The sequence below is a fragment of the Sorex araneus genome, chromosome 4 (assembly GCF_027595985.1).
Source record: "Sorex araneus isolate mSorAra2 chromosome 4, mSorAra2.pri, whole genome shotgun sequence".
NCBI classification, from domain to species: Eukaryota; Metazoa; Chordata; class Mammalia; order Eulipotyphla; family Soricidae; genus Sorex; species Sorex araneus.
The window spans coordinates 164,877,018-164,903,961 of NC_073305.1; the positions used below are offsets into that span (position 1 = coordinate 164,877,018).

Below are 26,944 nucleotides of genomic sequence, written 5' to 3' on the forward strand. Positions count from 1 at the left end.
AGAGAGAGAGGACAGAAAGAGTAGAGGGAGAGAAAGAGAGGGACAGGAGAGAGAAAGAGGAGAGAGAGAAAGAGAGAGAGAGAGATAGAGAGAGAGAGAGAGATGCCTGCCATAGAGGCAGTCTGAGAGTCTAGGGTGGGGGAATAGTTGGGGGATGGTGGGAGAAAAACTGGGGAAGGGGTGCAGGGCTGGGTGTTGGGACGTTGTATGACTGCGACCCAGTCATGAACATCTCTGTAATGCTCTATCTCACAATGATTCAATAAAATAATTTTTTTTTAATTTCTTGTTTAACTTACTGCCTATAGAAAAGAAAAAACTCCACTTTTCAAGCTCTCCTCAAGACAAGGTCCATTTATTTTGAGGAGAGTAATGGATTTGGTCCTTTTCATCTTCCTGGGCTATGGGGTCATGCCTGATTGATGCTCAGAGTCTATGTCTGGCTCTGTGCTCAGGGCTCACTCCTGACAGTGCTCAGGGGGCCACATGTGCTGCTTTGCCCCCCCCCCCCCGGTGCGATCTCTCTGGTACTGCCTTTTCATCAGTAGTGGGTTACCTGTCACACTGTCATTCCTTTAGCCCACACGTAACTATTCTAATTCCTTCCTGGACAAATTGACAGGCTAAGCCCTCAAAGAGCTTAGAATCTAAAAGTCAAGCATGAGGACTAATCACAACCCACACATGTGCCTCCCCAACAACAACAACAACAAAAAAACCCATGCAAACCCCATGCACGGAATTGGCCACCTTCCATTATTTCATTAATTTTGTTGCTTTGTTTTATTTGGGGCCACACTCGTGGGTGTTCGAGGTCTATCCCCGGCTCTGTGCTCAGCAGTGACCCCTGGCGGTGCTCGGGGACATATGCAGTGCTGCAGACCTGAAGTGCACAATCTCTGGTCCCCATCTTCTTCAGTTTGAACCACATGTGAAAAAGAAAGCAGGATGCTAGAAAAGAGCAAAGGACCCGGCACTGATCCCAAGAAGGCATCTCTCCTATTCCTTAAAGAGCGAGAGCGCCAAAGCTCAGCAGCAGAAACGTAAGAACCCAACCCGAGCTGCTTATGAAACACTTGTTAAGGAGCTTTCTGACTCCACCAGGCTCCCACCCCTTTTGTTCTAACCTAGCACCTACCCCCTCCTCAGGAAAGCCCTGGGTTTCCATTTTAGTAGTTCTCAGCCTTATCACACTTATTTAGGAAAAACTTGAGGCATGTTGCTGTCGCTACAATAACACACAGCGCTTCTGCCCACTGATAAATGAGGCCGGTGGAAGAATCTTCTTCACTTCCCCGGAGGAAAAGGTGGAGGAGTCTTATGAAAGGTCACACCTTGTGCACGCACAGAGCGAGAACACAGCTCACCTGAGACTCCTTCTGCTCTTGTGCCAGGCTGAAGAGTCATCACCACTGCAAGTTCTGTCGCTTAGAAAAGAATGTCCTTTCCTCTGGGACTCCAGTCACCTCTATCAGCATTTTCTTTTCCTTTTGTAATTTTTTTTTAAATTTTGGGCTATGCCTGGCTCTGTCCTCAGGGTCCTGCCCTGGCAGGGCTTGGGGGACCGTATGGGATTTTGGGGGTTGAACCCTGGTTAGCTGAATGCACAGGAAATGCCCTACCCACTGTACTACCACTACCAGTCCTCTACTGGCATTTGTGAAATAGAGACATTGCTAAGACAGGAGCACTTGCTGGGAATAAAATAGAGCGTGGGCCAAAAGAGGGGCTTGGCCTCACCTGCCCTTTTAGAGGTTCTCTCTGGTGTGAAAGCAGGATGTACTTTAGTAGACCAGGGGGACATGGCCAGGAACCCGTGGGAAGGACAAAGGGGTGTCGGATCCTGAGCTTCACACAGGAGAGTGAACTGCACCGTAAGCCACTTCTCCGATGCTACAGAAAAGGTTTTTTTGCTTTTGTTTTACCTTTGAGATCATTTATTTTATTTAATTTTTATTTATATATATATATTTTTAATGAATCACCGTGGGGCACAGTTACAGACTTCCGAACTTTCGTGCTTATGTTTTAGCCATACAATGATGGAGTACCCATCCGTCCACCAGTGCCCATTCTCCACCACCAATGATCCCGGTATCCCTCCCGCCACCCCGCTATCTCCCCCACCCCCTGCCTCTGTGGCAGGCACACTCCCTTTTACTCACTCTCTCCTTTTGGGTGTTATGATTTGCAATACGGGTACCAAGTGGCCCTCATGTTTGGTCCCCAGTCTACTCTCTTCTTTCTGGGCATGGTCCCCACAGTTGACAGCAGGGCGGCATCCAGCAGGGGACAGTGACAAAACGGCAGCTGCTCTTAGGCGCAGAGCAGGAAGGTCTGGCTCCAGAGCTACGGCGGGCACAGGGGGTAGCCAAGAGCCAAGCTGGAGAAGCCGCCTGCGTGCGTGTCAGGTGCCAAAGGAATCCCATCTATTTGAGGGGCCCTTCTTTGGCCCTCGTGCCCCTGGGCACCTTATCTTCTGCAGATAACACGCCAACAGTGGGAGCCACTCCATGTCTTCATGAAGGTGAGCCAAGTGCAGGAGCTACCAAGAACGTCACCTTCACCCTGATTTGTCACGATAGGCCAACAGGCATATTCCTCCCAACAGAGCCTCTCCTCCACCCCCCAGGCAGGAACCGGGTTCGAGAAGCAGAAGGCTCCAGCTCTTAAACTTGCCATTATCTTCAACATGCAAAGGGAAAGACACCTTCTGGGCAGGAGTGGCCGTGCCAACCCAAACCTGAAGCTCGGATTTGTTTACTGAGGCTAAGCTTCGAGTTGTCGGTCCAGTGCTCATCTGCTTTCATTCCTTCCCGTACTGCAGAGCTCTGTTTTTTTTGAAGAACAGGAAATACAAGGTCCTCTCTCCTGTTCTGTGACTTTGTAACCCCCAGTGTAATTCACTGACAGCTCAGTTGGACAACACTGACCCGTTCTCACGAAGCAGAATACAAGAGCTGCCAACTACTAATGGGTGGAGGAGCAGAGAAACAGTCCCACCATGAAGAGGGGGACACGTCAGTCACCAAGTCCTCCTCTGTCGGCCTCAAGAGAGGCCAGTCCTGAGCAAGAACAAGATCACCCCTCTCTCTCATTTTGCAAAAAAATCTCACAACTCTGTAAGACACCATCTGAACGGTCCACATTGCGTTTGCCATTTTTAATCAAGTATTTGTTCTGCCAGGAAACACTTCCCAGAGGAAAGGTTTTTGTCTCCATTTCTCCAGCAGCACACCCTTCCCTTGGAGCAGTGAGAAGAGTATCAGGATCTGCTTCAATGGCTTTCAAAATATTTGTGTTGCTACAACGCTCATTTGCCAGAATATGGGACTCAGAAGGCTTTGCATGATGCTGAGTCTATTTATACAACTGCGCTTCCAGAGAGCCTTCCAAAAGATGTGCAAATATGCTACAATGAACAACCCAGAAGTATAGCTGGGTTTCTCACTAACAAATGACACCGCAGTTGGAACTTATGGAAAAAGCGGGCTTTACTTTCCCAAGCCGAGAAAAGAGTCTAACTTTTGCAAGTGCTAAGAGAACTCCAACTTGAATGTCCTTACTCCATCCTGGTGAGAAAGTGCCCAGCACCGTCTATACATTAGTGATTAATCCTCAACAGGTGTATCACGGTAGATTCCATCTGTAAGGCTCTTTCCCCAGGCTTCTCTAATTAAAGTACAGAGTTCAGATTTCCTCAGTCCTCTTCACTAACCTGTTGTTTTAACTATCCAGGCGATGGCTAAAAGCCCGGTTACTTCGATTTAATTTTGTTTGTAGGTCACACCCACTAATGCCCTGGGTATCAGGGATAGAATGGAAACCTCCTGCGTGCAAAGCATGTGCAGTAGCTCTGTGGGCCCTCTCCCTGTAGCACTGTAGACTCTCATCCCGTTGCTCATCAATTTGCTCGAGCGGGCACCAGTAACATCTCCAGTGTGAGACTTGTTGTTACTGTTTTTGGCTTATCAAATGCACCACTGGGAGCTTGCCAGGCTCTGCCATGTGGGTGATATACTCTTGGTAGCTTGCCGAGCTCTCCAGGAGGGGCGAAGGAATTGAACCCGGGTCGAATGTCCTACCCACTGTGCTATCGCTCCAGCCCACACACACACACACACACACACACACACACACACACACACACACACACACACACACACACACACACACACACACAAAAAAAAAAAGTCTCTGGGTTTACTTTGTTTTCAAAGTTGATCTGGGGAAAGGGAGCAACCCCAAATAGGAACAAGTGCACAGAGAGTGGGTCCCTCTGGGTGTCCAGGAAAACAGCAGGAGGAACAGGGTGCAGATACCCCAGGCCTGCATACTGGCAGGGGCATCCAAGTCAGAGGAGCTCCCTGCCAGCAGAATAGGGCACCCTGGAAGCACCTGCCACCGACCAGTACAAGTTGTGCCCACAGTTCATCAGAACATCTTGGTAGATTTGATGAACTTCCATTGCATTACAGATCACCAACAGACACTGGCTGGCTCTAGATGCACGCGTTAGCCACCTGGGGTCCCCACGGGCCTCTCAGTGGTACTAGCACTAATAGAAGTAGTTGTAGCAGTAGTAGTGGCAGCATTTGCACAACATTAGGGATCTGGTGACAGCTTTCCAAGAAAAATGAAAGACCCAGAGCTCTCTATGGTGTGTACAAAGCTAAGCCCAAAGAAGACAGTGCACACCTCTTGGAGCCAGGCGCTCCTCCAAGTTTCGTCCTGCCAGCCCTGGAGCTAATCACATGGCATTTCTTTTTTTTTTTTTTTTTTTTTTGCTTTTTGGGTCACACCTGGCGAAGCACAGGGGTTACTCCTGGCTCTGCACTCAGGAATTACCCCTGGCGGTGCTCAGGGGACCATATGGGATGCTGGGATTCGAACCCGGGTTGGCCGCGTGCAAGGCAAACGCCCTACCCGCTGTGCTATCACTCCAGCCCCTCACATGGCATTTCTGAGGTCCCCTCTTTCATTTGCTGAGGGACCTTTTCTGTTCAGACAAGTCCTCTGTTTCGGTACCAGTCTCCTTCGCCAGTTAGTCTTCCTACCTTCTCTGGCCTCTCCTCCCTCTGCCCACCCCCAAGCTGCCCACTGCCAGCCAGGGCCCTGAAGTCGGGAGACATCCACCCTCTCCTCCCCCAGCTCCCACGGGAGACTAAAGACCCTGGTCACAACTTTCTGAAAGTTTCCTTGGAAGAATACAATGAAAGAATGCACCCGTCCTCTCTGGCCATCAGAGGAGCGATGCTCTCTTTTGTGCGCAGAGGTTGTCTTGCAAAATTTCTCAAAGGCACACATGCAGGACCTAGGCTCTGACCTTGGCCAAAAAAACAATCCCCACTTAAATTTGAACATACTCCCATTCATTCCAGTTCCACTCCATCCCCACTTAAATTCGAACCCGCTTCCATTCACTTTTCACTCTCGGGTCCTGGGGCTCACTTAGATGTTCCATCTTTTGTTCTTCGAACACATTCCAACGCGAGTGGCGGCCACTGCTCACATTCATCTCACCGGGCACACCCCCCTCCCTCGTCCGAAAAAACCCAAGTTCAGGTCAGCGCAGTCTTTTGTCTCAACCGTTCCCACCGTTCACCACATTATGACAAAAAAAAAAAAAAAAAGACAATAAAAACCCTAAATCCAGTCGAAGTTCACAAAACTGGATAAATGCCACGTAGGCGGCAGATGGGGAAACGAACACGGTTAATGTTATTCCAAAGAGTGTATCGCCAATCGAATTAAGCCTGTTTCATTTCACAGTCAATGATGATGTACGATTTCATAAAATAATTGACATTTTCCACTTTAAGAATATCCATCTTCCCACCCCGAGCCCCCGCCCCGATACGAAACTGTGCCACGCTGTTTAATCATACAAAAGGTATTAATCGTTCAAAGACCCTTAGGTTGCTTCTAGCAGCCTTTTCCTCTGATTTTTTTTAAAGCAGAAAAATACATACCCCTGCATACCTTTGTGCCTGGCTGTTGGTGGGGACATGACGTCCTGAGTGGAGAACTGCCTTGATCATAGTGGTCCATCTGTTTGCCTATTAACTAGCACCACTGCCAATGCATGCGAGCTCAACTCAACACGCACACCTTCATCCCTGGAGGCAGTTCAATCTAGCTGAGGTAGAATCTAGCTCCTCCAATGGGCAATTAGAGGGTTAAGAGAGGGGGAGACGGGGGGAGGGGAGAAAGAAAGAAACTAGGAAAGACTGAAGACAAGGCAAAAAAAAAGGGAAAAAAAAGGACTTGGTAAAGAATAAGTACGAATGGAACAGGAGCTGGTAAAAATGGAGACTTCCAGTGAAAGCTTTGCCAGGCAGTGCTCTTACTAATTCACTCATTTGATTCAGTTCCACCAAATTACCCAGAGCATATCCGTGCACAGAGCATGCTCAGGAAAGGGGCAGCCCCTCCACTCTGGGCACTTGCGGCAGGGAAGCTGTCAGCTGCTCTCGTTCCTTCAGGAGAGGATGCATCTTCCCCTCTATATTATGTCATCCGCCCAGCGTGGGGAGCTGGCTTTGACTGCCACCCGGCTGAAAGACAAGATTCTGATTCCTGGTGGAAGGAAGAAAGGGAAGTAGAAGGCATGATAAAGTTTTCAAGGGAGAGACAAAGGGAAGAAAGCGCTAGCTTTGTTTGCTTTATTAAATTTCAAGGGCTCTGCCTGCCAGATTGAAAAATGCTTGATATCGCCCGTGTGTTTATTAAATGTGCTACTTTAAATTGCAGATTGAGCGAATGTGAATGCCCCTCGGTTGCTGGAGGTTATTGACTAACAATTATGTGCATCTTTGAAATGACAGGAGGGAGGAGAAGCGCAAACACTTCCAGGACTCGGGTTCTAAAAGCAGCTGCCAACTGAAGACTCAAAACATGAATGGGCGAAAGCAAAATGTCCAAGTTCACACAGATGCGGGACACGTGGGTTCACTGCACATTTCAATTAAAAAAAAATTTAAGATGATGGTTAGAATCAAAGAGTCAAATACCCTAAACTTCACTCACTGCTCGCTCGGACAGCTTCTGACTGGATAGCAGGAAAGGTAGAGAGGGAACCGTCCAGAGCAAATGGTTCCTTGCCAGCTCACTTGAAAATTGCACTTGTTTCAACACAAAAATAACAAATCTGTTTCTGATTCCGAACATTAGTTTCCAAATGCTGCCAAGAAAAGAATCTAAGGAATTCTTTCGCATACACAGCATACATGAGACAACTGGAAAGAGGCCTCTGATCCGTTCCCGGGTATGGATGGGGGGGTGGGGGGAGGCAGAGTTGCGTTTTGAGTCTGAGCTGCCCTCTCGGGAGCAGAGACGCATGCCTGAGATAGTTCACGGCTGTAATCTTCAACATAACTCTTGGCTATTATTAGACAATGTAAAGGCTTTCCTAAATCTGTAACTTGTGAAGCAAAAATGGGTCCAAAGAGTAGACGCGAGCACGCCGGGCATGCAGACAGCTGGGACACACCCACTCCATCGAAATCACCACCATTTGATTCCTGAAACCAGGTTCCTAGATCCCGGAGAGCTGACACCTAAGAGCTGGCGGGGGGGGGGGGGGGGGGGGGGGAACGGGAAAGAATCTAGACTGACTCCAAAGCCAGACAGGAAGTCCTGGGAAGGAAATAAAGCAGTCGGATCCAGTTCTCGATTTGAAGACTCCCGGTCCAAGGAGCCCATAAAAATAGAGATATTATTTTTTTTAACCTTTTTAATCCTTTTTGGGGGTGCCAGACATTGGACCTAGCACCCATTTATTTATTTATTTATCTATTTATTTATTTATTTTGCTTTTTTGGACACACCCAGTGATGCACAGGGGTTACTCCTGGCTCTGTGCTCAGGAATTACTCCTGGCGGTGCTCAGGGGACCATATGGGATGCTAGGAATCAAACCCGGGTCGGCCACATGCAAGGCAAACACCCTACCCGCTGTACTATCACTCCAGCCCCCAGAGATATCATTCTTAAAGCCATAATAGGACATGTGTGTGAATCCTCCTCATCTTAAAAAAGAGCAGCAACACTTTTAAAAAATAATAATAATCCCTTCTTCTAAAAATGCAAATACAAACAGGTGTCTGCCGGCTTTGAAATGATAAAAATTTTAGGTCACGATCAAGTCCATCACTCTAAAATCCCTCACTGAGCACAGAACAGTTGTTTTGTCTTGTTTTGTGAATGAGAGACCTAGCAACAGAATCCACTTGGAAGGGAAGGAGGAGAAGGGGAGAATGAGAAAGACTGAGTCATCCCCGGGGCTGGACCATGGCACACGACTGTTTAAATATTTGGCTCAACTGCAGTGAGCTAAGTTGAATTTTGGTGTTCTGCGCCCCCCGCCCCCACCCTCTGCAGCAGGATTAAGTCCATGAAGCAAACTGGATAGTTCATGGGAAAATTTTCAAGGCACCTGTTTCTTTTGCGTGAGAGAACACAGTAGACTCATTTCCAACCCTTCAACCAACACGGACAAACTTGCCTTGAACCGACCCGGCTGCGTATTCCAAACACATCCCAGAGCAGCCCTGCTGGGCACCGCCTTCCATGCAAACCCCACTCTAACAACGCGGCCCTCGGTGTGACTTTACGCACGGGGTCGACTCCTCTGGGGAGCACCTCCCCACTACCCATGCCCACGGACATTTAAAAATAGGGGCTTTGCCACTGAGATCAGTTGAGAGATCTCAACTGAAGGATGCCAGACTCCGTATCCAGACTGTTTCCTTACAAGAAAAATCACATAAAAAAAAAAAAAAAGAAAGAAAAGAAAAGAGAAAAACCAGACACACAGAAGCGTGTCCTGTGAGACAGAGGTGGAAACTCAAATTCTGCAGCCCCGAGCCCAGGGCCACTGGCAACCGGGAGAGGCACGGATGGAAACATTCTCCCCTAGGATTTCAGAAGAGCATGACCTGGCCAAGAGCTTGATGCGGGCTCCAGCCTCCCGACCTTGGAAAGCAGCACGTTTGTTTTTGCCATTCCCTTCATTCTAATTCATACTAGAGTCTGGCACCCACGAACACAGAGACAGGTAGTGGCCAGGGTGCTCACCCAGGGCTTGGCTATCAGTCTTTCCTCCTGAAACACTACAGTCAGGAAGTGGATCTTCAGAGCGTTCTCTAGCAGCTTGACTTTGGGGCTATACCTCAGAGCCCAGGAGTTCATGTGTGACAAAATACTTGTGATGGAGCGGAAATAAAGAGAACCCAGATCCCAGCCAGAGAAGCATGACGAAAGGGATTGATGTGTATCACGATGAAGCTGGTAGGCAGTGATTAAGGAAGGTACATCTGGAATCATCTCAGAAGAGCCAATCAGATTCCGTGCAGTCTTCGAAATAGAACAGTGTTTTGTGCTGGGGGGTCCTGGGTGGGTTCCATAACATCAACGGCCTGAAAAGCAAGCGGAAGGGTACAAACCCCGCTGCCGGCCACAGGTGCTGAGCCAGGTGGCAGTGCTGGTGCTTGTCGGGAGCCTGGCACAGCCGTGGTGACCCCCAGAATACTGCAGCCAGGTGAGTCCAAGCACCTCAACTCACTGCAGAGCAAGTGCACGATCCCTGAAAGCACCCGTGTGAACCCCACAGCTAAGACAGCGAGGCCCCCTGCAAGCATCACACGTGGGCACATGTGCGATCTCCTGGTCTTTGGAACAACAATGAAGGGAAGGGAAAGAGGTAAGGAGTATCGGGTCTGAGAGGGAGTACAGAGGCTAGGGCACTTGTACTGTTGACCCTGGTTCAATCCCTGGTACTGAACATAGTTCCCCCTACCCCTCGCCCCCCCTCCCGGCCCAAGCATCGCCAGGAGATAATGCTCAGCACATAACCAGGAGTAAGACCTGGGTACCACTGGGGATACACCCAACACCCCTCATACATAGCACCGTAGCACTGTCGTCTCGTTGTTCATCGGTTTGCTCAAGCGGCACCAGTAATGTCTCCATTGTAAGACTTGTTACTGGTTTTGGCATACTGAATACGCCACGGATAGTTTGCCAGGCTCTGCCGTGCGGGCAAGATACTCTCAGTAGCTTGCCAGGCTCTCCGAGAGGGGCAGAGGAATTGAACCCGAGTTGGCTGCGTGGAAGGCAAACACCCTACCCACTGTGCTATCGCTACAGTCCAACCCCTCATATAAAAAAAAAAATTTCAAAATAGATCATGAATGGGTTGTAGCGATAGCACAGCGGGTAGGGCGTTTGCCTTGCATGCGGCCAACTCGGGTTCAATTCTTCCACCACTCTCGGAGAGCCCGGCAAACTACCGAGAGTATCTCACCCGCACGGCAGAGCCTGGCAAGCTACCCGTGGCGTATTCGATATGCCAAAAACAGTAACAACAAGTCTCACAATGGAGACGTTGCTGGTGCCCACTCAAGCAAATCAATGAGCAATGGGATGACAGTGACCATGATACAGGTCATGAATGGCATATATGTACGTACACATGTATTTATGCATGACTGATTGTCATTAGTGCTACTATTTGATTAGCTAGCACCTGTGTCCCAGATCACAGTGGGTTGCTTTTACTGTGACTACAGTAGAAGAACGCCGCTTGGTGGCTTTATTAACCAAAGGACTTTGAGCAGAACTTCCCAGAGACTAGGAGCTCAGATATTGTTTAGACAGAGCTTGAGAGGGTAGGATGGGCATCTGAGTGGAGGCAACGGGCTCAACTGTGAGAACTGAGGACCAGTGACAGTGGAGAACCTCCAGCTTCCAAGATGGCACTTTTTCTAGCACCACTTGGCAAAAAAGACACCATTTCCAGGAAAAACATCAAGGCGGAAAGGAAAGCCTACTTGAGGGAAGCAGTCTGATGTCAATGTCTTCTTGCAGCAATCAAAGGAAACTCACAGGGAGGCGGGAGGGAAGGAAGGCACTGGTCCTGCACGTGGCTGATGCCAGTTCAATCCCCGTAATGCAGAGTTCCCCAGGCCCTGCCAGGAGTGACTCCCGAGCACAGAGCCAGGAGTAGCTCCTGAGCACCACTGGGTGAGATCGCCCCCCCAATCTCTAGTAAAATTAAAATAAAGGCAACACACAGGAACATGCTTGAACCTCATGTTTCATTTAACACCAACCCTAGTCATAATCACAAACCCACTAGCTCTCAATGGGCCACAGAGCCAGGACTAAGAGCCAAGTCTCTGACAGCGCCTTAGACACAGGCAAGGACACAGAACACCTGAGCCCAGACAATCCCTGTGTCTAACCTCGCTCCCCATGATCTGCCACTGGACTCCCCCTCACTTCTCACACCTTGCACAAAGGGCAACTCCACAACGGCTCCTGGCAATCAGGAGGTGAGACATCACAGGAAGAGGGCAAACTAGCAGCTGTTTGTCCACGCCACTGGGACATCAGAACCGGGCTTTCAAGGGGCCCCATTGTAGAGTCCCAATTCAAACACCCACTTCAGCATAAAAGTAGTCAGTAGTTGTCTCGTGCCATTCACTTGACTTCCTAACATTTTCCTAAGTTACCAGGGAAACAAAGAATCCATGAAATCGCCGGATTATGGCCTAAGAAGGAAGAGCTCTTGTGGGAATAGGTGGGAACGGCTTTGCTGGAGGATGGAAGTCACACCCTGCAGCCACGTAACACCTGCATTCCGTTAAAAATCCCAAACCTGAGGCTCTCATTTAGGTTCCCAACTGATTTCAGCTTCGCTGCAGAAATGCCACGTCTTCAGAAAGCCCACACCCTCACCTAATAATCTGAATTTTGATCATTGGAGTTTCCCTTCGGGAAAGAATTTTTGTTTTGTTTTGTTTGGAGAAATAAGGCCATAAGAACTCACATCTCATTTCATCTCAAATTACTTTTCAGAAATCTTCACATTCATTTCTGTCTTTTGCATCCAAATTCTCTCTATAATAATAAGAATTGTCATGCTTTAGAAGAGAAAAAAAACCTATGATGTTCTTTTCTGATCTTGCCTTCACAATATGATTGTATTTGTACATAGATATGCATATGTACTTTTCCCAGGCTTAGAAGTTTAGTACTAAAGACATGAGCAGTTTTTAAGGTGTCAAATTAGGGTTAAAGCTGTAAAGGCAAAGTAGAGAATCCTTATCTATGACTCATTAATAGACTTTGAGGACAAAGAAGCAATCAGCAAAACAAGCAAACCAGAACCACTTTATTTCCCAAAACTGAAAAGCTATCAAGAATTTCACATCAACAGAATGACATACACTGAAAGATATGAACAAAATAGTCTCTTCCAGTTCCCAGGAAATTAATTTCAACTCCGAATCTCATAGACCAACACAATCTCAGATGCCTCCATTAATTATGATGCCAAAATTCCACAGAAAACTAAAGTTGAAGGGGGGAAAAAAAATGACTGCTTAAAAATAGAAAAAAAAATGTTCCCCCCATGAATCAGGGAATCCCCTCAAACCTCCACATCCTGAGCTGCTTCCAATCCTTGGAAAGTTCTAGAATCCAGATATAGCTAGAACAAGAAGTTGTGTTTTGCAGTCAAATTAATTTCATCCCTGAATTCCCACGTGAAAGCTTAAGGCAACAGGATCGTTTCTCCTCTCCCCTTCACTTTAATCCTCCCAAGAGCCAAGCATCCCAAAGAAAAAAGCCGCCCCACTTTTACTCACACCGCGGGGGGGGGGGGGGGGGGACACTGTTCCTACATGTATGAAGTTTCCTTTCACTCTAAACTTCTCACACCTTTGCTCTATTCCTAAACACACACACACACACACACACACACACACACACACACACACACAAAACACATCCCATGGAGGAAGAGAAAAACATTTTTCTACAAGAAAAAAAAAATTCCATCTCCCCAGCAGGAGGTTTTTCTTCCTGTTTGCAACCGAAAAAGAACAATGACTTTCTCACTCTCCTGGAAGAAAAAGAAAAGAAAATAGAAAAAAAAACAAAAACTCACTTAAACTTGGGAACTGCACCAGCGCAGTGAGTCGGGACCCTTTGGCTAACCGTAACTTCACCATCCCCACGGCACCCCCCACCCCGCCCTGCCATCTCCTCACCTTTCAGGCAGAACATTCTGCCGCTGTTCCCTGGACCGGCTGCAGCTCTGCGGGGCCGATGCGGGCGGGCAGTGCTAGGCACAGCTGTCTCCCAGCCCACCTCCCCAGCCGGCCAGCGCCTGTGATCACAGGAAGCCACTGCCCAATCCCCAGCTTTCTGGGCTGAGCTGCTGACACCTCCCTATCTCTCCCCTCCATGGCTTCACACCCGAGCAGCGGCCAGGACCGTCTGGGAGAGAGAGGCGGCAGTGGCAGCCGAGAGCCGACCCTGCTCAGAGTTCAAGGTGCAACGGCACCCGGGAAAGCCCATTTTGCCTGTCTTATCGCCCCCCCAGAGCGGGTGTCCCTGTCTCCGCCTCGGCGTAATCAGCCACACACACAAAGAGAAATCCCTTCACCCGGCTGCATGGTGTGCTCTGAAGCGGGACTCCTTCGACTTGGACGTCACTGTTTCTTTGCAACTCATGCTCACTTTTATTTTTTTTTCTTTTCCCTTGCTGGAGAACAACCCATATATGGCTACGTCGTTGGCACGGAGCGTGATGGTGTGTAACTGCACACAGTCACACCAGCGGCCAGAACAGGTTTAAAGAGAGAGATGCAGCGTGCTCCGAACAGGCAGGATGGGACGGCTGATGATTCTTCTTCTTCTTCTTCTTAATTAATTAACGTCATAACTACAACGAAAACCCCTCGGGGCGAGGCTGACATGGGACAGAGGGTACTAGGGTGCTGCCATTCTTCAGAGGAGGAAACAAAAGATGAAAAGTCTCAGAGTGTGTACGTCTGGGGCCGGAGGATGGGGATGACTCAAAGGACTGGAGTGCATGCTCTGCAGACAGGAGCCTGCAGATTGATTCTGGGAGCTGTATAGTCCTCTGAGCCCCCTGGGCGTGGCCCCAACCAACCAATCAATCAATCAATCAATTAACGAACAGGAGTATGCGGCTTTCTGATTCTCCAGCCAGAACACGTTGATTTCTGTTTTCTCCCACTCTGAATCTTACTCTGGGGAGTTCAGAGCTACCTGACTTGTCAACTCCCTAACGTGGGCTGAGAGAGTTCATCAGTTCATCGGAAGGGGACTACAGATCTGCAGAGGCCACAAAGGTGGCCAGGAGAGTAGCGTGCTGGCAAGGGTCACCTGCATGGTGGGCAGCCCTCGGTCCCCAGAGTCATGGGTCACGGGAAGTGGCCATTGTTCAGCAGGCCAGTGGCTGTGTGCAGGTCTTCCTCCAGACTCCCGAGGATGCCGGAAACTGACTCACCGCCCCCGCCCTCTGTCTGTGGGGGTCCCGGCGTGCTGCGGGGTGGCTCGCTGGCTCAGCACCCCGCTTGGATACTGGGTGCCGCAGTATACCCGAGCAGAAACCTGCTCCTTCTCTTCCAGAAGCACAGATTCTCAACTGCCCAGTGGGAGAAAGTCATAATTAGACTGGTTGCTCCAATCACCAAGGAACTGAAGAGAGCCTTGCCAGCAGCTAGTTGAGCAAAATCCAAACCCAAACAAAACCCAAAAGCCAGTGGGTAGAATTATAGAACCACCACCAAGATATTAACTTTTGGGGTTTTGCTGTTGCTGCTGTTGTTGTTGTTTTTGCTATTTGGGTCACACCTGGCAGTGCTCAGGGGTTCCTCCTGGCTCGGCACTCAAGAATTACCCCTGGCGGTGCTTGGGGGACCATATGGGATGCTGGGAATCGAACCCAGGTCAGCCACGTGCAAGGCAAATGCCCTACCCGCTGTGCTATTATTGCTCCAGCCCACTTTTGGGTTTTGTTTTGTTTTTTTAAAGTCACCCAACGGTGCTTAATGTGCTCCAAGTCACTGAACTACCTCTCCTCACCATGATACATTCCTAGATAAGAACACACTGACTCCTAGATGTGCTCAGAGCACATCTCGCCTGGGCGGCCAGTTCACAGCTGAGGTGGTTTGTTTGGCTACCCGGTGGCAGCATTCAGATCAGAGCCAAGCCAGCCAAGTCATCCTTTTCTGTCTCTTTGGTCTCTCCCACTCCCACCAGCCAGCCACAGCCCCGGCTGGTCCTATCTTCATTGGCTTCCGTAGCAAACTTAAAAAGGTCACCATCAAGCTGGCAGGCTGGGGGCGGGGCAGTAGGAGAAGGAACCTGGGAACACTGGTGATGAGATTGGTGCCGGAACACTGCATGTCTAAGACCCTACTATGAATAACTTAAAGCACACGATGCTTTCATAAAAATACGTTTTAACCACAAAGTATTATTTAAAACTGTTCTTAGGGGCCTGAAGAGAAAATATACCGTGGGTCAGGTGCTTGATTGCACACAGCTGACCCAGGTTCAGTCCCCAGCACCACATATGGTTGCCCCCAGTACCGCTAAGAGAAATCCCTGAGCACAGAGCCAGGAGTAAGTCCTGAGCACAGTCAGGTGTGGCCCCCAAACAAACCCCCTCAAAAAAATAAATAAAGTGTGCTTGTGGGCTTGCTTCAGTTTTCAAATGGGACCTGGAGGAGGATTTCTATACCTGGAAGGTTTAAGAATTTTGAACACAGGTGAGAAAACAGGGTTTGGGGTGGTTGTGTGCTTTTAATAGTGTGCTATAAATACCCGTCGTTAAACGATTTAATATAGAGGTACCTTTATGTGCCAGAAAGCACTGAATTGGAAATTAATGAGGATCCAATGGCTGTCACCTCTGCAGCATTATCTAGCTGGTTTTCACAGCCATCACGGTTTGTCAAAATGAGGATAACTGTGGGAACAAGTAACCCAGAGATTCCACCCCTCAATCTTTTTCTTATTTTTTTTGCCCCCCCCTTAAATACTGTAGTTTACAGAGTTGTTTGTGATGATTTGTTAAAAGCATTCAATATTCCAACACCACCCCCACCATTACTGTCATCTTCCCTCCACCACTGTCTCTGTTTACCCAACCACCCCTCAAACCTGCCCCTGTAGCCGGCCTGTGATCATTTATTTTATGTTGTTTGTTCCCACTAAGTGGCTAATGGCATGATCAAAAAATATTTCCGTAAAAGAAGATTTTGAAAATTATTTATCTCACCATGGGGACAGTAAGACCTCATCTGCTGAGGATTTACTAAGCTGTTATGGCTACTTAAGCCTTCTGCGTTAAGTTTTTTGTTAGTCAAAATTAGTCAGCCTTCTACATTACATTCCCATCCAATCTGGGGTTCTCCTCCTGGGAGGTTAGTATGGCAGAGTTTGGAGGTGTAGCTCCAGAAAAAAAAAAAAAAACAGAATATTAAATTAGGCAGTCCGGGCTGGAGGCATAGCAGTAGCTGTTGACACCCTTCAAGCTTAAACCACAAAAATCTTTTGCTCCAATGTATGTAGATATAGGTATGTTTACTAATATATAAATATAGAAGTTGTCATGTATATTACATTTAAATAAAGACAATCTTGGCCTTCTCCCAGAGCAGTACTACAGGGAAGAGGACAAACCAATATGATAATAGAATGTGGCACGCTACATAAGAAGGACACACAAAATGAATCACCAGTCACAGGCGTGCGTTGTCTGTTACTGTTTTATTAAACTACTCTTGGCAATTGGGTTGGAACATTCTATAATGTACTGCAAAGGGTTAAAGAGTGTCCCTCAAAATTCCTGATGCCCACAATCTCTTCCTTGGACAGAGGACCCTTGCAGACTCGCTCTTGGGGGACATCAAGCTGAGGGGACAGTGGATTAAGAAGGTGGTGTAAACAGTATGAGTGTCCTTAGAATAAATTCAAAAAGGACAAGACACAGAGTAGCCCCCAAGAAGGCAGGAACAGAGGCGGGAGTAAGACACCCACAGCAGAAAGTTCTGGAGCCCTCAGACGCAGGAAGAGGCAAAAAGATTCTTTCCAGAGTGTTGGATGGACCATGGCCTTACAGATGCCTGGATTTTACATATCTGGATTCCTGAAATGCGGGAAAAATTCCTGCTATTTAAAAAAAAAAAATTGGGGGCCAGAGAGCTAGTATAGAGGGTAGGGCATTTGTCTTGCTCATGGCCAGCCTGAGTTTGATCCTCAGCATCCCATAGGGCCGCCTGAACACCACCAGGAGCAATTCCTCACAGCAGGGCCAGGAGGAAGCCCTGAGCACTGCTGGGTGTGGCCCCGAAAACAAAATCAACATTTGTTTTTTTTTAATTTCTGGGCTAGAAAGATAATAGAGTAGTTAAGGCACTTGACTTACTGTTTGCCAGTCCCGGTTTGAATCCCCAAGACTGCACGTGGTCTGCCAAGCACAGGGCCAGGAGTAGGCCCTGATACCACTGGGTGTGATCCCCACACCCATTAATGAATGAGCTACTAGTTAACTTCAGAAGTCACACTCAGAAGTCCTGGGGAACGGGGATTGGACAGTCATGCAGTCACACCTGGTGAAGGAACCCATATGGTACCAGAGACCAAACTCAGAACCTTAAACATGTCACAAGGCATGTGCTCTGTCCTACCCCTGCTCCCAATTTCCGTCATCTTAACATTGCCCACCGTGGACATTTGTTACAGAAGCAGTCTAGGAAACCAACACATTTGTAATATTAGAACTGTGAAAGAAGGAACATTATTTTGTTTTCTTCATCTCTGCGGGGGGGGGGGGGCTTGAGGAGAGACTGGGCTACATCTGGAGGTGTTAGGGGGGGGCCGTGTGTTGCCTGGGATGGAGTCTGGACCCCCAGTGGGCAATGCAGTGCTCCAGCCTTGCCCTCTGCCCACTGCGCCATCTCTCCAGCCTCTTGTTTTCTTTTGACTAACTTCACTTAATGATTACATGGTCTTAAAGATTGTTTTCTTTTCCCCAAACATATTATGCACTTAACTGTGGCTAAACTTTTACCCAAACAAAACCTTCCTCTAACACTTCCCTGAAGACCAAACAATATACTCTATTTACTTAGTAAAATGACAGGCATTACCATCTGAAAGGTTTACACTTAATTCCTTGGCATTAAACTGCAGTGGAAATAGATGAGGCTCTTATTAATTTCAAATATGATGCTTTGAAAAAAATGCCTCACTTCTACCATCAAACATCTTGGGGTATGTCTGAGAAACGAAACATTGAAAATCCCTACTAAGACTCAGACTACAGAGGTGAGGGGAAGCAAGAATTGTGCATTGAAATTACAGTTCTCAAACATGATAACTTCTCGATACCCGTATGGCAAACCATAATACCCCAAAGGAGAGAGAGAGAGAGAGAGAGAGAAAGAAGAAAAGTGCCTACCATAGAGGCAGTATGGAGGGAGAGGGGGGTGGCGGGAGGGAAACTGGGGGCATTAGTGGTGGGAAATGTACACTGGTGGAGGGATGGGTGTTGGAACACTGTCTGACTGAAACTCAACCATGAACAGCTTTGTAACTGTATCTCACGGTGATATAGTAAATAAATAAATAAGAAGTATTTAATATAAAAATTAATAATATAAAAGAATAAAATTACAGTTCCAGGCCAGAGAGAGAGAGTGCAGGGTTAAGGAACTTACTTGCACCCCATGCACAGAACCACATATGGTTCTCTAAGCACCACCAGGAGTGTTCCATGAGCACAGAGTCAGCCCTGAGCACTGCCAATGTGGCCCCCTCCTCACCCCCAAACGCACAGCTCTCTGTCACTCTGATTATTGCTAAAGACTGGAAAACAATGCCCAGGAAGTCTGCGTGAGCGGCAGGCACACCCTCTGGCAGAATGCGCGGCCTTCGGGGTATGAAAACTCTCTGTCATGGCCAAGCCTGACCTTACACAGCAACCACTTTCCCCCCGGTGGGGTTACGACATCCAGCATCATGTTAAAGTTTAACTTTATTATCTCAGCCAGAGGGAGTGGGAGCTGCACACATGGCCAAAAATTTTCAGACACTGATGTCTTCTGAGCCACTCGGGTGCTATGAAGTGTGCGTGCTCAAGAAATCTGCTGAGGGCTGGAGCGATAGCACAGCGGGTAGGGTGTTTGCCTCGCATGTGGCCAAACCCGGGTTCCATTCCCAGCATCCCATATGGTCCCCGGAGCACCACCAGGAGTAATTCTTGAGTGCAAGAGCCAGGAGTAACCCCTGTGCATTGCTGGGTGTAACCCAAAAAGAAAAAAAAAAAGAAAGAAATCCGCCCAGGGATTTCAATAAAGAGGAGTTTTGAAACCACAAATTCCTAAAATCATTGGTGGAGGGTCTTGGGCCCTTTGCTGCTGGTGAGAGGCAATTACTTTGTCTGACAACACGATTCGCTTAGCCCTAACCTAACCATGTTGCCTAAACAATAATAATGTCTCTCTAGAAAAGAAATTTGTGGGATTTTGATAAAATAGTGGGAAGAGGGGTAGATGAGGAATTAATTTGCTTCAAGCATAGAATTAGTGCGTTGAGAAGGGCTCCACATTCTACTATGTCACTGGTACAACACAAGGCAAAATTATACCCCCAAAGACAAGAGGCAGGGGCCGGAGTGATGGTACAGTAGGTCGGGTGCTTGCCTTGCATGCAGCCCGCCTAGGTTCAATTCCTGGCATCTCATATAGTCCCTGGGGTATCACCAGGAATGACCCCTGAGTGCAGAACCAGTAGAATCATGAGCACCAAGTGTTGTGACTCAAAAATCAAACAAATAACAACAACAACAACAACAATAAAAAAAACACAGGCAGAAGTGGGAGAGACAGTGCGGCAGGTAAGATACTTGCCTTGCACTTGGCAGACTGGGGTTTGATCCCCAGCACTGCATACGGCCCGCTGAGCACCACTAGGAGTGATCCCTGAGCAGAAACCAGGAATAAGCCCTATTGCTTGGGCGTGGTCCCCAAACAACAGCAAACAAACCACAGGCGAAGTGATATCTTCTCCCTCTATACCTCTCAACATTTTCTAACCCAAATTCAGAGATGAAAACTCCCTCTTCATCCAGACTTGAGGACCCGTTTGGTATCAACCCGCAGAGAGTTCGTGGAGCAAAGCCGGCTGTTCACCTGTGTCTCCTGGGACCGGCTTTCAAAGCCAGACCGCACAGAAGACAAACTTTGGAGCCCCCAGAACTTCCACCCTGGCTGTGGAGAGCAAGAGCTGGAAGGCCTGAGACTCTCCTCGGGGGCCCAGGGCTAAGGCTGCCACAAGCATCTTACCTCAGTCTGAGTCATTCCCACACTCCTACCCTCCTTCACCCCAGCTGTAAATTTCTCAGAGAAGAGAGAATTTCTCAGCCTCAGCTGATGACTGGCCACATCCCAAGAAGGAAAGGGGGAGCGGGGAGCAGGGAGGGAAAAGAATTATTTAATTGTAACATTATATTTGGCAAATTTCAGCGTCTTCCTGGGCATGGAAAACAAGGTCCAGTTCTAACGCCTGCCAACGGCCACCTCAGCGGCAGGGTGGGTTCAGCCCCGGGGAAATCTGGAACTTGGGGCTTTGTTCTAGAGACTTCCTCCTCCTGACACCATGTGCCCCCGCATCCTGCTTGACTTTTCTGCACTCTGGAGCCCGGGTTGATTTGCGTGGACAGCCTGGACCTCCGGGCAGTTGCTTCTCTCTCTCAGGAGACGCCGGGTTCCAGAGGCAGGTCCCCCAGGCTGGGACACCAGCCAACCACCCTTCACTGGGTTCCCCAGTGACCTTGGGGAATCTCCTTCACTCCCGGCGCCTTCTTTCCAGAATCGCGGGAAGCTCTGCTCTAACTGGCCAGCTGTGAATATGCTTGTGTCAGCCCGTTCCTGGGGTGATTTCCATTTCGTTTCCCCTTCACAGCCCAGCCTGGACTTCTTGATCTCACAATTGAGAAAGCAGCCCTTCTTCTGCCTGCTACTCTCATTCCTGGCTCCTTCACTCTCTCCATACCCAAAGAACTTAATCACTGTATCACTGTCAACCCGTTGCTCATCAATTTGTTCGAGTGGGCACTAGTAACGTCTCTCATTGAGAGACTTATTGTTACTGTTTTTGGCATATCCAATATGCACAGATAGCTTGCCAGGCTCTGCCACACGGGCTCGATACTCTTGGTAGCTTGCCGGGCTCTCTGAGAGGGACAGAGGAATCGAACTCAGGTTGGCTGCATGAAAGGCGAACACCCAACCACTGTGCTATCGCTCCAGCCCAAAGAACTTAATAAAGGGAAAAAAAAAGAAGAAGAAGAAGAAAAAGAAGAAAAAAGAGGGACCACAGCACTGAAACAATGGTACAGCAGGTGGGACACTTGTCTTGCATGAGGCTGACCAGAGTGTGATGCCTGCCACCCCACATGGTCCCTCAAGTCCCACCAGAAGGGATCTAGTTGTGAGCCTGGAATATTATGGGAGTGGCCCCAAAACCAAAAGAGAAAAAAGGACCAGCCAGAGAGTCCTGTCATGACGTCTGCCTAGCAAATGGCTGCAGCCACGGCACCAGCTCAAAACCCAGCACTGCTTATGGTCCCCTGAGCACAAAGCCAGGTGTAACCCCTGAGCAATACCAAGTATGGCCAAAACCAACAAAAGGAAAGGAAAAAGAAGAGCCCCACGACATGCTGGTTCCACCTCCCCAGAAGCTGGAGGAATGAGCCCCCCAACTCACCAAATGGGCCACACACCCGAAACACAGACGCAACAAAACTGAAAGCACGAGCTCTGAGCTGCAACCACTGAAACTTCGAAATGTGCCTGTCCAGTTGACACTGGAGGTGGAACTGGTGCTGAAATATTATATGCCTAAAATTCAACTATTAATAACTTTGTAAAACACAGTGCTTTTTTTAAAAACAAACAAACAAACAAACAAAAAAACAACTTGACCCATCATCATCTTCCAGCCTCTCCTGAGCTCTCCTGGCGGCCCTGGCTCCATTGCTGACCACGGGGCCCGACTATACTCCAGCCACCTTGTCAAGCAGACACAATAGCTCCTGGCAAGTGGCAGCCGGGGGTCTCTGTGACCCGGCTCCACTAACAAGCCTGTAGGGGTTTCACCACGAAGCCCCTAAGGCTGAGAGGTTTCCTGGTGCTCTAACACTCCTTTCTGCCTCTGGGCCACTTCATTTCTTCCTAAATCTGGGCGGGAGAGCCAGCTGAAATTGTGAGCCCCGGTACTCGACGTGCAAGCGGTGTGGGCAACCCTCCCAACCTTCACTAGCACTGACCTGGAAGTAGCCCCTGAAACACTGCCAGGTGTGACCCCCCTCAAAAAAAAACCCCGAACAATAAAACAAATTAAAAATAAAATAAAGCACAGGCTAGAGAGATAGTGCAGTGGGTAGAGGCACTTGCCTTAAAGGCTGCTGACCCGGGTTCAACCCCTGGCATCCCATACAGTCCCCTGAGCACCCTGAGCCGGGGGTAATTTCTGAATGCAGAGCCAGGAGGAACCCCTGAGTACTACCGGGTGTGGCCCCAAAACAAATTAAAAAACAAAATAAAACTGACTACTTAATCCACCTTCGTGACTTGCCACATCGAGACACAAATGCTCCCCCTGACCCATGCTCTGCCTCGAGGGGGCAAAGAAAACATTATGCCGCCAATTTTGTGCAAAGTGTTGGGTAAAATCTCAAGCCCTTCTGGCAATGAAGGCCCTTCTGGGAAAGGACTCAGCTCGGTCCCCCCCAGTTTTCTGAACATGAGCCCTGAAGCAGCCCCACCGGCAGGCTCCGAGCCATGGGCCAAGTGCTCCAGGCTCCACTGCCTGGGTGAGAACTCTGCTCCCCTGGACTCACCTGCAGCCTCCCCCCCACAGCCCTGACACTGACACAGGAGCCTCCGGAAACAGCCATCTCTGCCACACTGGGCCGCCCAGAAGACTCTCTCTGCACTTCCCCCAGGGACAGTTCCTCCTCCAAGGGACCTACTCAGTCACACTTGACTTCTCAGGGCCCTGCAGCAAGTCCAGAATGTCCTGGATGGCCAACATGTGTGACATCAACCAGAATTATCACTGCTTCAATATTTCATCCAAAAGCCAAAAGTGAGATGTGAATAAAAGATGATGGAAAACCTGTCCAGATGCACAATTCCTAGGAAAATCCTAAATTAAAAAAAAAAAAATCAACACAGTCCTTAAAATGAGACATGATTTCAGCATACAACTGTACTCAAATTAATTTTTAAAAACTCATTGCTGAAATGGAATACTATACAGCTATTAGAAAAGATGAAGTCGTAACCTTTGCGTATAAGTGGATCAACATGGAAAGTATCATGCTAAGTGAAATGAGTCAGAAAGAGACAGACATAGAAAGATTGCACTCGTCTGTGGAATTTAAACTAACAGAATGGGAGACTAACACCCAGGAAAAGTAGAAATAAGTACCAGGAGGTTTGCTCCATGGCTTGGAAGCTGGCCTCACATGCTGGGGGGAAAGGCAGCTCAGATAGAGAAGGGACCACCAAGTACGTGCTGAAAGTAGACTATAGATTGAACACGATGGCCACTCAATACCTCTTTTGCAAACCACAACACCCAAAAGGAGAGAGAGAACAAAAGGGAATGCCCTGCCACAGAGGTGGGGTGAGGGTGGGGGGGATGGGATGGAGAGAGAGATACTGGGATCATCGGTGGCGGAGAATGGGCACTGGCGGAGGGATGGGTACTCCAGCATTGTATGATTGAAACACAAGCATGAAAAGTTGTAAGTCTGTAAAAAAAAATAATAATAAATTTAAAAAAAATTTTTAAAAACTCGTTGCTGATCACTAATAGTGAAATTCGGAGTGAAATTTTTAGGATTTTCTTAAGTCTTTTGTTTTTATTATGTTTTGATGGGGTTTGGACCACTCCCGGCTGTATTCGGGGTTTCCTCCTGGCTTTGTGCTCAGTGATCAGCCTTTGGTGGGGCTCAGGGCACTGGGATCAGCTGCATGCAAGGCCAGGGTCCTAATCCCTGTACCATCTCCCCAGCCACAGAAATCATGATTTTCTTAAAGATCAATAGTGCAGACAAGCCCCGTTTCAAACCCACCAACGTGACAGCATTCTCTCTCATGGCAAATGCAGCTGAGCAAACTTGGATACAGTTTATCCTGCTCTCATTCCGCCTAAACTGAATGTTTAAAGGCTGATGGAAACTGGGGCGGGTGCAGGGGGGTAGGAGGGAGGCCTCTTCTGGAAACGTGTCCGTGCAAGAATGCTGAGGTCAGTGTGTCCAACTAGAGGGAGGAGCCCAAAAGATGTCATAATAATGACCCGAAATCCCCTTTCTTAGTAAACTTACAACGAAATGCATTATAGGAGGGGAGGGAAAAAGTCATTGGATTCCAAAGTGCGTTCTCTTAGAGCTTTGTCACTGTCAATATACCGTGTGTGTGTGTGTGTGTGTGTGTGTGTTTGTGTGTGTGTGTAAAATATTCTAGAAAATCTAAATTCTGCATCACTGTCATCCCATTGTTCATCGATTTGCTCGAGCGGGCCCCTTGAGACTTGTTACTGTTAAAGCACATAAAAATTCCCTCAACTCTCTTTTTTTTTCTTTTTTTGCTTTTTGGGTCACACCCGGCGATGCACAGGGTCACTCCTGGCTCATGCACTTAGGAATCACCCCTGGCAGTGCTCAGGGGACCATATGGGATGCTGGGATTCGAACCCGGGTCAGCTGCGTGCAAGGCAAACGCCCTACCCGCTGTGCTATCACTCCAGCCCCTACCCTCAACTCTCTTATTAAAGGCCTGAGCCCTTCCAGGTACTGACTCAGTGGCACCCTCCTCCCACAGAGAGAAAACTAGTCTAAGAGAAAAAGGTGGGTCATTTTCTTCTAAGTACCTATCTGACTATCTGAGCTATCCTAATAAGTCAGAACAACAACCTGCAAGCAATGAAGCAGGTACAACCCTCCCACCCTCAAATTCACCAAAATAAATCATTATAAAGCCAGTCTACAAAAGAGGATTAATTCATGCAAGATTATGGAACAACCAGGAGGAACACAAGTTCAATGACCATTTAAATGTCAGTAAAACATAAGCTTAGAGGTAGAGAGAGGCATCTGGGGAGACGAAAAGGCTGGAAAAGGCTGGAGCACACGATTTGCATGGAGGACCCCCAAGATCGACCCCTGAGTACCACCTGAGCATCTCGAGGTATGACTCAGCCCCTGAGAAAGAAAAGTGTAACTGAACTACAATCATGTGTAATCAACAAGCAGAAATTAAAAAGAAAACACACCCAAATGCCCAAGCTTCTAATAATTTACGCAGAGAATATTTTATTCTAACATTTAAGTTACCACAGACGTCTACATTTATTTTACTTATGATTTTATTGATTTGGGACTCACTAGTGATGCTCAAGAGTGACCCCTAGTGGTGCTATACTCGGTGCTGGGGATCAAGCCAGAGAGGGCAGATTGCAAGGAGAGTACCTTAGCTGTCCCCCACCCCCCACCCTCATATTCTCTCTCTCTAGCCCCCTTCTAAAGTTTTTTGGGGTTTTTTTTGTTTGTTTTTGTTTGTTTTTTTGCTTTTTGGGTCACACCTGGCGATGCACAGGGGTTACTCCTGGCTCTGCACTCAGGAACCACCCCTGATGGTCCTCAGGGGATTATATGGGATGCTGGGAATAGAACCCGGTTTGGCCAGGTGCAAGGCAAACGCCCTACCCACTGTGCTATTGCTCCAGCCCCCCCCCCCTTCTAAAGTTGTTTGAAATAGTTTACTTTTGAAACCACCTCTGTATTTCAGAAACCCCAAGCTCTCTGTAAGGCCAGCACAGTCCCATTCGAGGGTAGTTCGTCTTCTCAAATCATCACACTCTCCGACTTTTGACCCACTGATACGCGGGTTGCAGACGAGAGGAAGGAGCGAATCATTTCCCTTTCAACTGCCAAGTTTTTGGAGCAGCCAGTCAGTTAGAAACGTTATTTCAGGACCAGTAGGATTTACAATAAGGGTTTTGGGAAACCACAGCCTTTAGGTTCCTTCAGTCATTGCCCCTGTCCTCAGGAGTTTAAAAATAAGCAAGAAAATGACTTTGGAATGGGCAGACCAATTTTAGGGTGGTGTCAGGCCACAACGCACGATAATCACAGAGTCGCTTACAAGGTCCCCAGAGACGAGAGCACCCCACAAAAACAGCTCTTTTCTGACCCATCTCTTTGATCTTGCCCATCCTCTGAGCCTTTTCCTTTTTTAGTTTTGCCTGGCTCCTTTCCTCTCTCCTTCCCTCCACCCACCCCTCTCCTGTACTTAACACCAGTGGCCTTCTAACGTGCTGTCGTGGGGGGGAAACGGCTGCCAGGTACTCTACGTTCTATTTTTATTTAATGCTCCTCTGCCACTCCAGCTATTAGCAATAATAAATCTACAGCTTCTCAAGAGATATAAAGTTGTAAGTCTGAAATGGTTTAATGTTTTTTTTTAAATGTGCTTTTTTTGGGGGGGTCATTGTTTTTTTAAAGGCGGGGTAGCTCTGACAGTTCTATTAAGTTATTAAGTTTTCTGGCATTCTTTAAGGACTTCAGTTCATACAAAAGAAAGGCTTAGCCTAGGGCCCTCGGGTTTGCTCTGTGTGTGTGTGTGTGTGTGTGTGTGTGTGTGTGTGTGTGTGTGTAGTTTCTGTCTTTTCCCCCAATTCTCCGAGAGCTGGATGAATTTTGCTTTAGTGAGTGGAACAAAAGAAACACCAGAAAGCTGCTTTTCAGGGCATCTGTCCTTCCTAAGCCTCTGCTCTCATTTCTGAGTCACTTCTCTTCAGCACCTTTATTTTGAAAAACTTTCTGCACCTCAGAGAATCGATGAGAAGTTTCCCAGCCCTGCTCTGGGAGGTCGGCTGAGGAATCTGTCACTTGACCTTTGCTGCACAATCAGGTGTGTCCAAACCAAAGAAACTAATAAAAAGGCTCAGACAATCTCCAGGCCGTTTAAGAGAGCAGAAAGGAATTTAAGGACACACAGGCGAACTGGGTCACTGTTGATTGTGAGGTCTTAAGCAAGGT

General features: G+C 48.1%; 1 protein-coding gene across 5 annotated transcripts in view; it reads right to left on the minus strand.

Moving 5' to 3' along the window:
• Positions 1–26,944, minus strand: part of NHSL1 (NHS like 1) — a 283,461-nt gene that overhangs the window by 112,061 nt on the left and 144,456 nt on the right. The window contains exon 1 of one of the 5 annotated variants that reach the window (XM_055136657.1): positions 13,059–13,137. The exons of the other annotated variants lie outside the window; for them this stretch is intronic. Within the exon in view, the coding sequence (XP_054992632.1) occupies positions 13,059–13,074 (16 nt within the window). The 5' untranslated portion in view covers positions 13,075–13,137. Of the gene's footprint in view, positions 1–13,058; positions 13,138–26,944 lie in introns of those variants that run through there. 5 annotated transcript variants of the gene reach the window in all.